Source organism: Rhagoletis pomonella, unplaced genomic scaffold (genome assembly GCF_013731165.1).
Source record: "Rhagoletis pomonella isolate Grant_MI unplaced genomic scaffold, Rhpom_1.0 Rhpom_scaffold_00004, whole genome shotgun sequence".
NCBI lineage: Eukaryota > Metazoa > Arthropoda > Insecta > Diptera > Tephritidae > Rhagoletis > Rhagoletis pomonella.
The window spans coordinates 67,995,086-68,009,544 of record NW_023458558.1 but is presented as its reverse complement, the minus strand read 5'-3'; the positions used below and the strand labels follow the sequence as shown (position 1 = coordinate 68,009,544).

The 14,459-nt window shown below is 33.5% G+C and overlaps 1 protein-coding gene across 1 annotated transcript in view; it reads left to right on the top strand.

Moving 5' to 3' along the window:
• The window catches only part of LOC118738032 (F-actin-monooxygenase Mical), a gene marked incomplete in the record, with an annotated part of 215,264 nt that extends 200,805 nt beyond the window's left edge, over nucleotides 1-14,459 (top strand). The window contains 2 exon segments of the mRNA XM_036468909.1: nucleotides 7,956-8,179; nucleotides 13,450-14,459. Of these exon segments, the coding sequence (XP_036324802.1) occupies nucleotides 7,956-8,179; nucleotides 13,450-13,455 (230 nt within the window).

Here is a 14,459-nt window from a genome sequence, read left to right as displayed (position 1 = left end):
GTCAAGGCGTGCGTTAATCGGAATAGAAAATATGAGTCATACAAATGACTGACCACGTGTTGATTTTTTTTAATTATTCGTAATGTTTTTCAGCTATTTTCTTTTTTGTTATATTTCTATAAAAAATACCGCCCAAGCTTTAACCAAACCATATAAATCACAGTATCAAGCTTTATACAAAATTTTTAGTTTTTCGTTCGTACGCTAACGATATGTATGCACGAAGTTATGCTTTCGCTTCTCCCGCTCTTGATACACACACCTGTTCAGATGTTTTAATATTCGCGGGGCCGGCACTGCTTTAAAACATTTTTGGGTATGTAGTTTTATAGCCCATACAATTTTAGTCTGATGAAGTGCAAGTTTCAAACGGCTAATAATCCCGTTAATATTTGAGAATTTTTTTTGTGGGACGGATTTTTGCTCTTTTTTCATATAAGCATGAACTTCTTCTATACACATAATAAAATTCTAACAGGCCGATGTCTCTACATAATAGATATTAATACTCCCGATTTTAATTTATTAGAGTAACAGAAGCCAAATCAACAATTTTTGTCTGTCTGTATGTTTGTACGCGCACCACTCGAAAACTAATACACAGAATTGAATGCAGTTTTCACCTACAGCAGCGAGCACTAAAATAGTAGTGTGCACTTACGGTTAACATATTTTTAAATTACTAGAAAACCAAAATAATAGTTGCATTCATTATATTGAAAAACTGAAGAACAATTTCATAACTAAATGTGGGGTGAAATGAGTTTTATTTACATAAACACTAAAAAAATTAATTCATGTAAGATGTGTTTTCATGGAAACTACTGCGAGCAGAAAATAGTAGTACACAACAAATGTTTTAAATCTGTATTAAAATGTTAATATTAATACTAAAATTTAGCACAATTACTTAGTATATGGTAGCATGACCGTTGTTTTTAATCACTGCTGCATAACGATTTCTCTTGGAGTCTACGAGGCGTTGACATCTTTCCTGAGGTATTGACTGCCATGCGCGGCCCATAGTTCGTGGTTATTTTTTTGGTTTTACATCCCATACGGTTTTCTCAAGGTTGGTCTAAAGGTTTTCTATAGTATTGAGGTCAGGAGATTGAGCTGACCACTCTATGACTTCAATTCCGTTGTCCCGAGACCACAATTTTGCTAGCTTACTTGTATGCTTCGGGTCTTTATCCTGCTCTAGTACCCATTTGAGTGGCATTTCCTCTTTAGCGAATGGAAGCATAACATCCTTCATTGTTTGTACTTACTTATTCTGGTCCTTGACAGTTTTTATCCAATATATTGGGCCCCACACCATGATATGAAAAAAACATCTCCATACCATAATACTGGCCTCCATGCTTCAACGTCTTTGGAGTGTACCTTGAATGATATTCCACATTTGCGGAGCGCCTTACGAACTGCCGAGCCTTTACCACCGTATATAAAAATGTTTGACTCATCCGTCCACAGAATTTTCCTCCGCTTCCGAATAGGCCAATCCAGGTAATTTTTGGCAAAATCTAGTTTGCGTATCACATGATTTTTTTCAAAAGCGGTACTTTACGTGGACTTCTAGCACAAAGTTTGTGTAGTGTGAACACTACATGGTAACTTTAGGTTATCCAAACTTTCTAAAGCTGACATTCTGGGACGAGTCTTCGAATATTTAATAATTTGCCGTATGTTAGTCGTTGATAATTCCTGCTTACCATCCCGTTTTTCAGGTTTATTTTGATACGTTAACGTATTTCGAATCATGGAGGCTGAACATCCACCAATTTTGTTCACTTCTTTATATGTTTTCCCCAGTTTTTAATAAGGGTGTTAGTAATTTCATGTTTTTCGTGACCTCGGTGCAGACTTCGTACCATTAAAAATTACAAAAATGCGTTTTTGTCTATTCCGGCTAAATGTATAACAAACCAAGTCATTAAACTTACTTTTTATTCCAAAAACTAAAATATATGCAATTGAAGTTCAATTTTGCGACTTTTTTTGTTATGCGCTACTATTTCACTGCTCGCCTTAAATGCCGTTCACAACAGGGGATACTTCTAAAAAATTAAACCGTAGCTGTTGAACGGTTTGAAATTTGCATAGAGTTAAATCATACACTAAAGATGATAATTTAAAAAAAACTCGATTCCAATATCGCGTAGTATGCGACATCAAGGGCATACTATTTCAGTGAAAATGAAGAGAGAAAAAAATGTCAGAATTTCCACCTGTTTGAAAATTGCAGTTTAAATAAATTGATAAGATAAAGTAAACATTATAATATGGCTATGAAAGGAAAGAAAGAGATTAATTATTGTAAAAAACTAAAAAAGAATAAATACAGACGTGGGCCTCCTTTTTATATAGTATATAACTTTTTAGAGCAAACTTGTATTCAAAGGTCAGGATCAAAAATTTTCTGAAATATAAAGTTTTTAATTGTTTGAAGACGAGACCTTTGACCCCTTATAGCACCTGTAATACATATAAGTTTTCACAAAAAGTCATACATATACAATTTCAATAAGAGCAAAAGGCGGACCACGTCTGTATTTTTACTTTTTTAGTTTTTTCATACATTAATTGAAAATAATTTTTTACCAAAGGTCCAATTTCGAACTTCGAAGGCCCATATCTCGATTCGGAGGCTTACTTCGAAAAACGGAGATATTACTTTTATATTTATGACTCAATCACCCAAAAAAATTGGTTTGATCCAATACCCAGATAAAAAAGTTGATTTTGCCGTATTCTTCAAGTCTCGCATGTCAGCCTCATTGCGTAAATTGTAAATTAGGCTAAATTGTACGACTCAACAACACTCTCATTTTCTACTGTCGTGCTGAAATAAGTAGTCGAAGAAAATCGTCGAAAACTATGCAGTGCTGCCAAGTTTTTCCGTTTTAACACACTATTCGAGTCGAAGTTTTAGGCAATGATATGTAATTTTCGATACGAATTCGAATAACGACTTGCATTCAACACGACTGTCGCAATGAGGCTGAATAATAAAGTAACAAGAAAACGATTCGATCACGCGAGTTGCCTGGTAATCAGAAATTGACTAGTGAACCCGCATGGCGTTAAGACTCCAAAATTGATTTTGAACGAAGGGAGGTTTCAAATAGCGTCGGTTTTTCATTTCCTCAATATTCAAACCACCGTGCACCGCTAAAAAAGGTCGTAACTTCAAAAAATAAAACCTTAATGCACATTTAGAATGACGGTGCTGATCTGATGACCTTCACATTAAAGATCTGATGACCATAACAAAAAAATTATTTATTTGTAAAAATTAACTCAAACTAATTTTTTCGGTATATTATGGGTTTATTCGAAAGAACATATATTCCGATTAGTTATGAAACCCGATTTCATCATGTGACTGTCCTCCCAGTAGCGCATCCTGTTAGCCGAGTTCTCCAAGACCTTGTTGATAGTTGCTGGCTCTATCGTAAGAAATGCCCGACGTACGCCTTAAAGGCCTGAATCGTTAATAGATTGTTCGCATTATTTCGGTCCTTCACGGCATGGCACAAAAAAGTCTAAGGGCGTGAAATAGCGGCTCGGAAGGGGCCAATTGACTTCATCGAGACGGCTGATAACACAATTACCGAGCTTTATCGCTCAAAATAAAAATCGAATAGATGGCAACTCAAACAAAAAATATTTTCAAACTAAAGTTTTATTAAAACTCTTTCTTTTGCCACTCATATTTTAATATTTCATTGAAATTGTGTAAAAGCTAAATAAATTAGGCTTTTCAAACAGGTGGCAACCTTTTGCGAAGCATTTTCAAACTGAAATCCTTTAAAGCTCTTTCGTCTGATACTTTGATACATTATTCAATTACCTGAAGAATTAAATTTAATTTAATATTTTTATCACCTGGCAACTCTGTTAAACAGTTCAGATATAAATTCTTCTCAAACCCATGAACGATTAAATCAACTCTTTTAGTAATTTATTTAGTTTAACTTATTTATTAACTTAATTTATTAAACTTAACTAATATAAATTTAAAATTTTCAACAGCTGGCAACTCTCTTCAAACCATCAAACAAAATTTTGATTTTTAAACTGAAGATTTCTTAGCACTCTTTCGTTTAACACCCATAATTTAATACTGCATATAACTAAATTCGGCTTTTAAAGCAGGTGGCAACCCTTGTCAAATTACCACCCTTTTTAAACTCCTTTAGTCCAGGGGTCCAGCTGTGGGGGCACATTTTGTAAATTACGTATGTAATTTCCCTGTTTAAAATTTAATTCAATTTTTTTAAACAGGGGCAACACTCACAGTAAAGAAGCAAAGCTTTTAATAACCATTTCGACTGATACCTATGGCTGCTCTTTTTAAAAAAGTAAAACCGTAAGAGTTTTAATTTGACACCTTATTTTGGAAAATCAAATCAATTGTTATACAAGTGGCAACTCCTTTCGGAAAAATAAAACCAGTTTGCACATCAGTTGAAAATCGAACGAACGGTGCAGATCTTTTATGCGGAAAAATGCCTTCGTGTATTTTGAACTTAATTTTTTAAAAGGTGGCAACTCTTTTCGAAAAAGTTAACCCTTATTGCACACCTAAAGTCAGAGCCCTTTGATTTGACATCTCAATTTTGAAAATCGAACGATCGGTGTGGATCTGATGGCATTGATTATTAAATTATTTGAATGCAATTTTTTATCAGGTGGCAACTCTTTTCAAAAAAGTAAAACCTTATTGCACATTTACAGACCAAGCGCTTTAATTTGACATCTCATTTTTGAAAATCGGTCAAACGGTACATATCTTTTATGCTGCACAAAAAATCCCTTCGCGTATTATTTATATAGATAGATACGATCGCGATATTTCCGGCAAAAGCTTTGTTGCCGAGGACGACACGTTGGATCATTTAAGTTTATTATGAATTTGTATTTGAAAGCGAAATTGAGTTTCCCCTATAAGTGGCCATAATTATGTATGTATTTAAATACTGTTTGAAACAAAAAATAATAATTTTGGATATCTGCATGAATATACATTAGGACGGGTCGAAAGTCTAATTTTTCTCAAATCCCTTGGTAATAGCGAAAATTTATTGTATCATGAAATCAACAACAAGCCTGCAAAATATTAGTCTTTTATTTTAATTGTAAGAGCCCGCGCATCGACCGCCAAGTGACCCACAGCACACTAGTAGAGTAAGTTCAATTTTTGTTGAAAATTCTGGGTTCAGCAAAAAGGTTTGGTGCATATTACTAGATAATGAATCCGTTAACGAAAAAGATAAAGTCAAATATCATTTCTCGCAGCTCTTTAGCTTACCGTTAATCTCAAATTTATCTTTTTCAATAAAATTTTAATTGTTCTCTTGATAATTCCACTGGCCTATAGTCACAAGATATAAAGAACATCATTAATATTGCTCGCGTGCATTTAGGTCGCTGGTTCCAAATAGTCTAATCTTTTTTTAATATTAGCTATAGTTTGCGAATTTCTGCAAATTTAGGAACAATTTCGGTAGCTCGAATAGAAAAGACATTATTTTCCATCATCGTGGAAAAATTTTGTTTATGCAAATGAGCAGGGAACGGATTTTATGGAAATTGCCTTTTTTCTGCTAAGGAGATAGAGTATATTCGATTAAGAATGTCCACGATTTAGCTTTCCCTGATTCCATATATAAACATTTGAAGTTGCCTTTTTAATGATATTTGCCTTTTTTGGCCTTTTCTACCTTTAAAAAAGTGATTAAAGCATTTACAATTATTTTTTAAGATTAAAAAATATACACATGCCCATGCGGCTTATAGAAGCATAGGGACTTCTTGCCAAATTGGTGTTGAAAAAATTCAAAGCCGTTGTTTTCTCAGCTAACGTAGGCTTGAAGACAATAAGGGGTGTGGATAAAATTATAAATCGCGAGGAAAACGCCCTTATTTCTGATAATATGAACGTTTCAAACGTTCCATATTTAAATTGTGCTCCACTTGTATCAACTTACGTCGAGCACACATTTAGTACATTCAAGGCTTTTCTAATGAAAATGCTGCCAGGCGAAAATCTAATGAAAATGCTGCCAGAAAACTTTAAAATGCATCTTGTGGTTCAATGTTACTACAACTATACAGATTAAAGTTTTATGAGTTAGAAACTCGAAAGGATAAAATAGTCAAAGATTCAGGGCCGGTTACTCAATGTCTGGTTAACACTAATCTGCGGTTAAACATCGTTATCGACGTCTTCGACTCCATGCATACAACAGGGAGTCGGTAACGTCGATAACTATGTTTAACGGGAGATTAGCGTTAACCAGACATTGAGTAACCGCGGCCCTTAAAGTACAAATTTTTCATATAATGAAACTAGTTCATAGTTCTTCTCTTTTTACTTGTAATATAAGCATTTCTAAAATAAATATATTTTTTGATTGTTCTTCGTATTTTCTGTCTTTTTTAGTGCCTTTTCCTGCCTTTTTCGCTATTTTGTTTTGCCTTATTTGCAATACCTAGTGCCTTTTCCTGCCTATTTCGCTATTTTATTTTGCCTTTTCCAGCCTATTTCGTTACTTTATTTTGCCTTTTTTATAAGTTTTTAGGTCCTAAAAATCCGTTCCCTGCAAATGAGTATGGAAACACTGAAAAGGCACAACTTCTAGAAACACTAATTATTTCACTTAGGTTTATGCATACAATATAAAAATTGCAAACATAGGAAAATGACAAAAAAATTTGTTTAAAATTTTTTTTTATTATAAAATAATTTGTTTATAATCTGAACGATTTTCATCATATTATTATCATAAATCAGTAACGGTAAGTCTCCCCTTCAATTTGGTAAATATTACGTACTGATCGAGTAACATTTACCAAAGTTATATCGAAAAACTTAAGTGGATCTCCAGTTTTTTTCTAAAAAAAATCTTCATTTGTATAAATAACTTTTAATTACAAGAACCGGGTTACAGAAAAGTGTGCCAAGGAGTGACTTTTTTCGTTCAAGCTGAATGCATTGCAATATCGTCCAATTGGAGAGTCCTAAAAAGGATTTCCTAGGATATGTTAAGGATTATTGTATTTACCTACACTCACTTTTTCACATAATGGAATTAACTAAAATATTTATATCTAAACACTTATTGCACGTCCCCTACTTTCATATAACGGCAAATTTAGAAACCGCAAAAATGTGCTTCTTCGGGGACTAATGAAACCATTCCGCTCCGATTTTCAAGACTGCATAAATGGACTTAAAATGGGAATTTTGTATTTTTTGTATTTTGTTAATGTATGTAAATACTAATGTGCTTGAAACTACTATTAACTTATCAACCGATTTCTAACCTTGGACAATACATGTTTGACTACATTCAGGACGATCTTGAAAACTGACCAAATCTGCGTGACCAAGTCCATGGTCCTTTTAAGAATATATAAACATCCAAAAACTTTAAAACGTTTGAAATAAATGTCGTCTCACTTTTTCGTATTTTTCACTTGGTTGCTGAAGTAATGAAGAATTGAAAATTCATAAGGGAAAATTATACTTTTGTAAGTTTTATCTTAATATTTTAAAAACCTGTCGACTTATTGAAAAATGATAAATGGACGTGGGGTAGTAAATTTAATAGCCCTTAATTTGATATATCATCCTGTTTATAACAATTAACGCATTCCATAGATATTACAAGCCAAAGTTTCATTTTCGAAATTCATAGACTTTGATTCAATTGTGCGGGCTAAATATAAGTTTTAAATTAATCTTTCGTGGCCAATAACAATTGGCTTAGACCTAAGACGTCATAATATTACTATTACAATACGATCAAACTCCTTTTATTTTCCCCTATACAAAATCGACCCAGCCTAATATACATACTCATCAGTTACCATTGATATTTTCAATGAGTACGTTTTTCGAATGTAAACGATGCATTGAAAATTTTCTTTTTTATTTTCTACAGAATTGGACAAAAGTTCCGCAGATGTTGCAGCTGAGGGTGCTATACTTAATGAAATGCTAGAAATTGTTGCCAAACGTGCAGCCTTGCGTCCAACTGGTTCTGGTGCGGAGTCCACCTCGGCTGTAGACTTAATGGCTTCAGCGACAGCGATAGCAATGTCAGCAGATGGCATTAATTTAATGAGTGCGCGTGGACCATCAGCACATAACACCGATGAATCAAATGTGAGTGCAGAACAGACTGGCACATTCCTCCCTTTAAATGCTTATCGATTTGTTGTCATAGCCTTTATTTCTTTTGCGCTTTTAAATTTATATAATTTTTCAGTTTATTTCTATAATTAGTTATTGTTTTTTCTTAATTCGATTAATTTTTCTAAAGTTAATATTTGTACCTTGCACAAAATCGATTTATATTCCCAGAATACAACACTTGAAATGTAGAAAAAATTGCAACTTTAATTTTACAAATCTTATCAGTTTATTCAAATCTCTGGCCAAGTCAGAGGCAAACTATGATTTGCGTAATGTCATGCAGCCAATATATTTGCTATAGCTTCAAATGTTAAACAGACCTTTATTGTTTACCCCGCCCTAATACCGGTTATGACTGGCTGAGATAAATACAGCTTTTATAGAAGAAATGGAGCCATAGCTTACGCTTAGTAGATGTAATCCAAACCGACTATGATTACTATTACCAACCTTCCGGAAAAGTAATACCACTAATTTTGGCAGAATACGTAAATAAAATAGAGACCATCCACAGTAACATTGCAATAAAGTGTATCGGTGACGAGCTAACGAGAAGGTGCAGCTTTTAACCTATAGAATCGGATGATTCATTCACTCTTGGAGAGATGAACTTGATGAAAAGTACGATATGCACAATTGCAAGGCACTTCTGGCCCAGAGTGGATCGATGGTAGTCAAAAAGACCATTTATGCTGCAAAGCTTTTGGTGGGGGTTCTGACAGGCCATTTTGCGATCGGAATTCACGGTGTAAGTCTAAAAGTCATATTTGATCCTTGCTGCTGCAGCTGATTGAAGTATGATGAGGTAGAATCACCTCAGCACTACTACTACTTTCGTGGGGTTAAGTCGGGTAATAATGTATTTCAACCGCTTTTACGGCATATTTTAATAATTCCATTGCACTTTTAGAAAAAACACATATCGCTGACTTAAGGCCGGTCCACATTAGGGCTGATGATACCCGGGTACCCGGGTACCCGATTACCCGGGTATTACCCGGGGCTTTTATTACCCGGGTAGTCGGGTATTACCCGATTTGCCCGGGTACCCGGGTAATATACATATGTTGGTGCCGGTTAAACGAAAAACACCCGGGTAATGCGACATAAAGCTTCTTGTATAATCTTTTTGGTGAGGATAAATATTTTTTCAGTGAGAAAATTTTTTTTTATAATTATTTTTTTATGTCTAGAGTGTACGCGACTATGTACACCTAACCGCTTGCCTGAGTAGACGGAGACAAGAAAAGTAAATTAAAACATTAGTTTCTGTACTTAAATTCAAACTTCTAATTTTTGTAAATGCATATACATACATGCATGTGTACATATGTATGTATGTATGTATATTTTAAAGAATATTAAATATTAATATTTTAAAACAGGGACTGAGAACGAAATGTATGATCGAAACTAAATGCCATTGTCGTAGTTTTGTTCCCAAGAACGCGTCAAAACCAAAACCAAAATGAGAACAAAACTGACGAGAACGTTCTCATTGGGAATTATATAAGACTAAACCCTGTGGTAGGCCACTTCTGGTACAAAAAGTAAGGTAACAAAGCCTTATGCTATTCATTCACCTAAAGATTTTGTACTTTTATTGTATCAGCTTGTTCAAATTATAGTTTCTTTTCTCATAATATTTAAAGCTTTTAAAATCACAATTATTTAATGAAGTTTCCTTAATACGAGAAGTAGGTTGATGAACGTATTGTTGTGAAATAATTGTGGAAGAAATTTTAAAATTTTTTTCATTCCAACACAAAAATTGCCTCAACTGTCGGTCATCGTTTAGATTCGCAGGTGGGTGTGTCTCAATAATTTTATTTGTTACCGATCCGATATCTGTACGTGCATTACCAACTTCGTAAATATTAATATTTTAGACATGCCTAAAACAAGCTGGGTTTGGAAGTACGCTTGTGTGATGAATGACGGATTTGTCAAGCGCAATGTATGTGTTGTATATTATAATATTTCCCCATATGGTACGGAAGATTCTTATAGATTTTCCCTATGTACGTTCGTTTGCGTTATATGATCGTAAATGCGTTTAATTTTCACCTCTCCACATTTTTTCGGGTGCCCGGGTACCCGGGTAATTCAATACCCGGGTAGGGCTTCACCCGCTACCCGGGTACCCGGGTAGCTCATTACCCGGGTGAAATCATCAGCCCTAGTCCACATAGAACTTTCGCGCTTTGGCGTTGGCGTTAGTTTGACAGAACGCACGTAAAAAGTATGCTTGCTACAATGAACGCTTTGCAGCGAATACTTTGAGCACTAGATTTACATACTAACGACAGATAAATTAATATTTCATATCAATAATTGCATGAAAAATGATATTTCTTACCTACATTTGATTAAAAATTAAAAACATTTCACATAATTTTATTTATTTGCACCGGCTGATTGACAACACGCGCAAAAAGATGAGAGATGCCCATCTTTTTGTGTGCGTTAACTTTGGCGTTGGCGTTGCCGTTGATATGTGGACATGTCCATATAATTGTGTGTATTCATAGTCAGCTGTTAATCAACGCCAACGCCAAAGTTCTATGTGGACCGGCCTTTAGTGTGCAAACGTGCTAAGTCCATTATTTATGAAAATCGGATTTTAATGCAGTAAGATAGCACAACTCAAAATACATCATTACAAAAAAAATTACCGTAATGTCGTTCTTACTCGGTGCACTTAATAACCTTGGTACGGAAAAGCAATTCGTTGAAAATAATTCTAATCTACGCTTCCCGTATATCTAACGATAAATTTCAAAAATACGGAAACTCTCATATTTCAATAACTGAATACGCTAATTTACCCCAAGTTAATATTTACTCACAGCAATAAATAATAGGGAATTTACATGAGGCGATTTTTCAGGCGATTTTTAGTTGAATGCAACAATCGCCTGGTGTAAACGGCCTTTCAACTAATCGCTTTCAATGAAGTTGGTCGGCTGCCTACTTTCGTTCAACTTTTTGTTCAACTAATCGCCTGTGACAGTTGAATCATGTAAATTCCCTATAAGACAGCTATAGACTCTTAGGAATGGAGCGTGGCACCGGCTACTTTATGACTACAAAGGTGTATCTCGGTAACCACTTTATCGATTTCTACCAAACTTTGTTCTATTATATCGTTGTGTCTTAACTCAGCATATTATCGAAAACGTTTGAAATCGGGTAGTTTAGAGAAAGTTGAAACGGCAATATTCGCTACCTGTACCGGGTATATAAAGCTCGGTTCCGGTAGTTTTTAATTATTTTGCTTTATAAATGGTACGTAAATTTACGATTTAAAATAGTTATTTTTTGGTAACAGCAATGAAATAAGACTGTATTAGGTTATTATTCATTTTGTAACAATAAAATATATTTAAAATAAACAACTAAATCCTTTAACAATAACAAAACAACTCAGTGCGTGTAGTCACTACGCGCAGAAGAAGTGAAACTTAATAGAGGAATAGAGTGGAGAAAGAAAGAAATATGCGATATACATTCACAAGTACATATTTTCTAATACACAAAAAACATATTTTAAATTTTTTTTAACGACCTTTAATTTTTTAGTATTACCAACTGCAAAGTTTAATTATTATTTGTGCTTGAGAAAACATCCATATCTACAATATTAACTAGTAGATTGTAAAGTAAGATATGAAATCTTTTGTCTCAATATTAATATTTAATTTAATAATAAAAAACTGCATCAATGCCGCTCCTTTGGTTGTTGATCACTTCTTCCATTTATCATATCCACTGAAAATTTTTCTTCCAAAAATTTTGTCAGTTCGTCAGATTTGGTCAGCGAAAAGTTGACGTTGAAATCTCCTGCGAGAAATACAGGTCGATCATAACAGTCTACTTATCTTTATCTTCATCTTTATCATTCATTTTCATCTTTATTCAAAACGATTTCTTTTTATACCCATTGGGATACCTTATTTATTTTAATAAATAATTTGCATTTGATTTTCGTATATATGGCAACCCTTTAAAAAACTAAAATCATATTACACATCTACAGGTGCCCTTTCATTTTTGACACCACATCTTTTAAAATCGAACGAACGATACAGATTTTATGACTCGGTGTTTAAATATTTAGCGCAACCCTCTGCGGCAGAGAAATTTTAAATTCGATTTTCTAATATGTGGCAACTCCTTTCATGGAACTAAAGCTAAGTTGCACACCCGAAGGACGAGACCTTTCATGTCACACCTCATTTTTGAAAATCGAACGAACGATACCGATTTTATGACTTGGTGTTAAATATTTAACGCAACCATCTCCGAACTCGTGTAAGAAGTTTCACTCCAAAAACTGAAAAACAGGTTGATAAAAAATGTGCCAAGTCCACATTAAAAGAACAAAATCATGAAGAGAAAATGTGGTAAGTCCCAAAAGCGCCTTAAGTCTGCCATAGCTTTATTTTGAAATTGAAATTTTTTGTACTGAAACAAGACGAACTAAGGAAGAAAACTGAATTTACAGATTAGGAAAATATTAGCAAAAAAAAATAGTTAGAAGGTTTTTTGTCCCTCCTGAAAAATAAAAAGGGCCTTACCACGTTTGCATACTAAGCCAACGATATTCTTTTATTCTACTCTACTTAAAAATGTTATTTATTCGCATATATATATGCAACAAATTTCAGGTGGTATCCGCACAAACGGGGGTCTTGCCAAATATTTCACCTGCGATGAAACATCTAAATAAACTGCATGCTCATGTTTCCATCTCGTTGCGAAATTTTTAGGGGTCCTTTATGCTTGAATTTCCTTGATTACGGTTATTCTTAGGTATGGGACTATGGGACACTTGGTTTAAAGAAGTAATAAATTGTGCTTAGTATAAATAAGGGTTGAAAAAAGGTTGGAAATAAACACAGTTTTTACTGTTTTGGGATAAGTAAATTTTAATAATAAAATAACAATTTTTGAAGCCAATTTTTTTAGTTTTAAGCCATATGTAATGGGTACATACGCATGTATGTAGTTTTATTTTGCATAAAAATATTCGCTTTAATTGGGACGTTTTTCCAGCAAATTAGCAGTAAATGCTGAACATTTCTTGTTCAACTATCTTTTATACATTACCAATCTAAACTCTATTGCTTTTTCGTTTTTTTTTTTGCGCTAAGATAATTTTCTACTTTCCAATTAGATGAATAAGTAGTTATAGTGAATTTATTATAAATTATAATATTCTCTCTTTATTCTTTTAGATATGAAACAAACGCTTTCCGTGGAGTCTTATCGCCTCAGAACTCTTTTATGCAATTTTAAATTTACACAATTAACATGTTTTAACCATTTAACCAAAAACCAAAAAAAAAAAGGAAAACAGGCACTTGGGAGACATAGTCAATCTATTATGTGCTTTAACATTTCTTCTTCACCAATCATGCTATGGACTATTGAGATACTCAATAACGCTGAAGTCGCATCAAATAGCAATTTAAATTACTAAATACTTACCTATACTAGCAGTTAGATATAGTCAATATCAATTACATTATTGCATTAAGTATTACTAAAATCGAAAGTAAAGACAGAAAAAGCTATTACATATGTTGGTAACACACCTAAACCAACTAAAAAACATTAAATCGTCAATACTGGCCTTCAATATTATATACGAAATCAATTAAAAAATGAAGAAACTAAGAGAAACCATAATGGCGAAAGTAAATGTAACAAAAGGCAAGTAACGCAAAAATTGCGTCAAGATTTAATTACAAAACACCTGTATACCTACATACATGTTTAAAAATAATTTTAATGAATACCAATCCAATGTTTAAACAAAACAAATCTACACAAAGAGTGTGGGCACAATAGAAATTTCGATATAGCATTATGCCAATGCAAATATTTTATTTATAAAATTTTATAAAAAACAAATGTGTATAGGAAAACATTTTACACGCGAAAACGTCCCTATAATCAAACGCCGAAATAATCAGAGAAGTGTCTCCTGCTCACTAATACATTTACCGTATTAATATTCCCATTTGTAGCTTTCTTTTTTTATGAGCGCATGTATGCAGAATTTCATTTTATTTTACATAGTCATCGTCTAACCCTTTGATTTACTTACTTTCTTGCACAATTACTTTCCTCTTGTGCTGCTTCGTAATTTAGTTAGTGCTCTTTCCATCAAGATTAAGTACGAATTTTTATTAATATTTTTTATTGCAACGAGGTTATAAAAATATACAATTTACTATATATA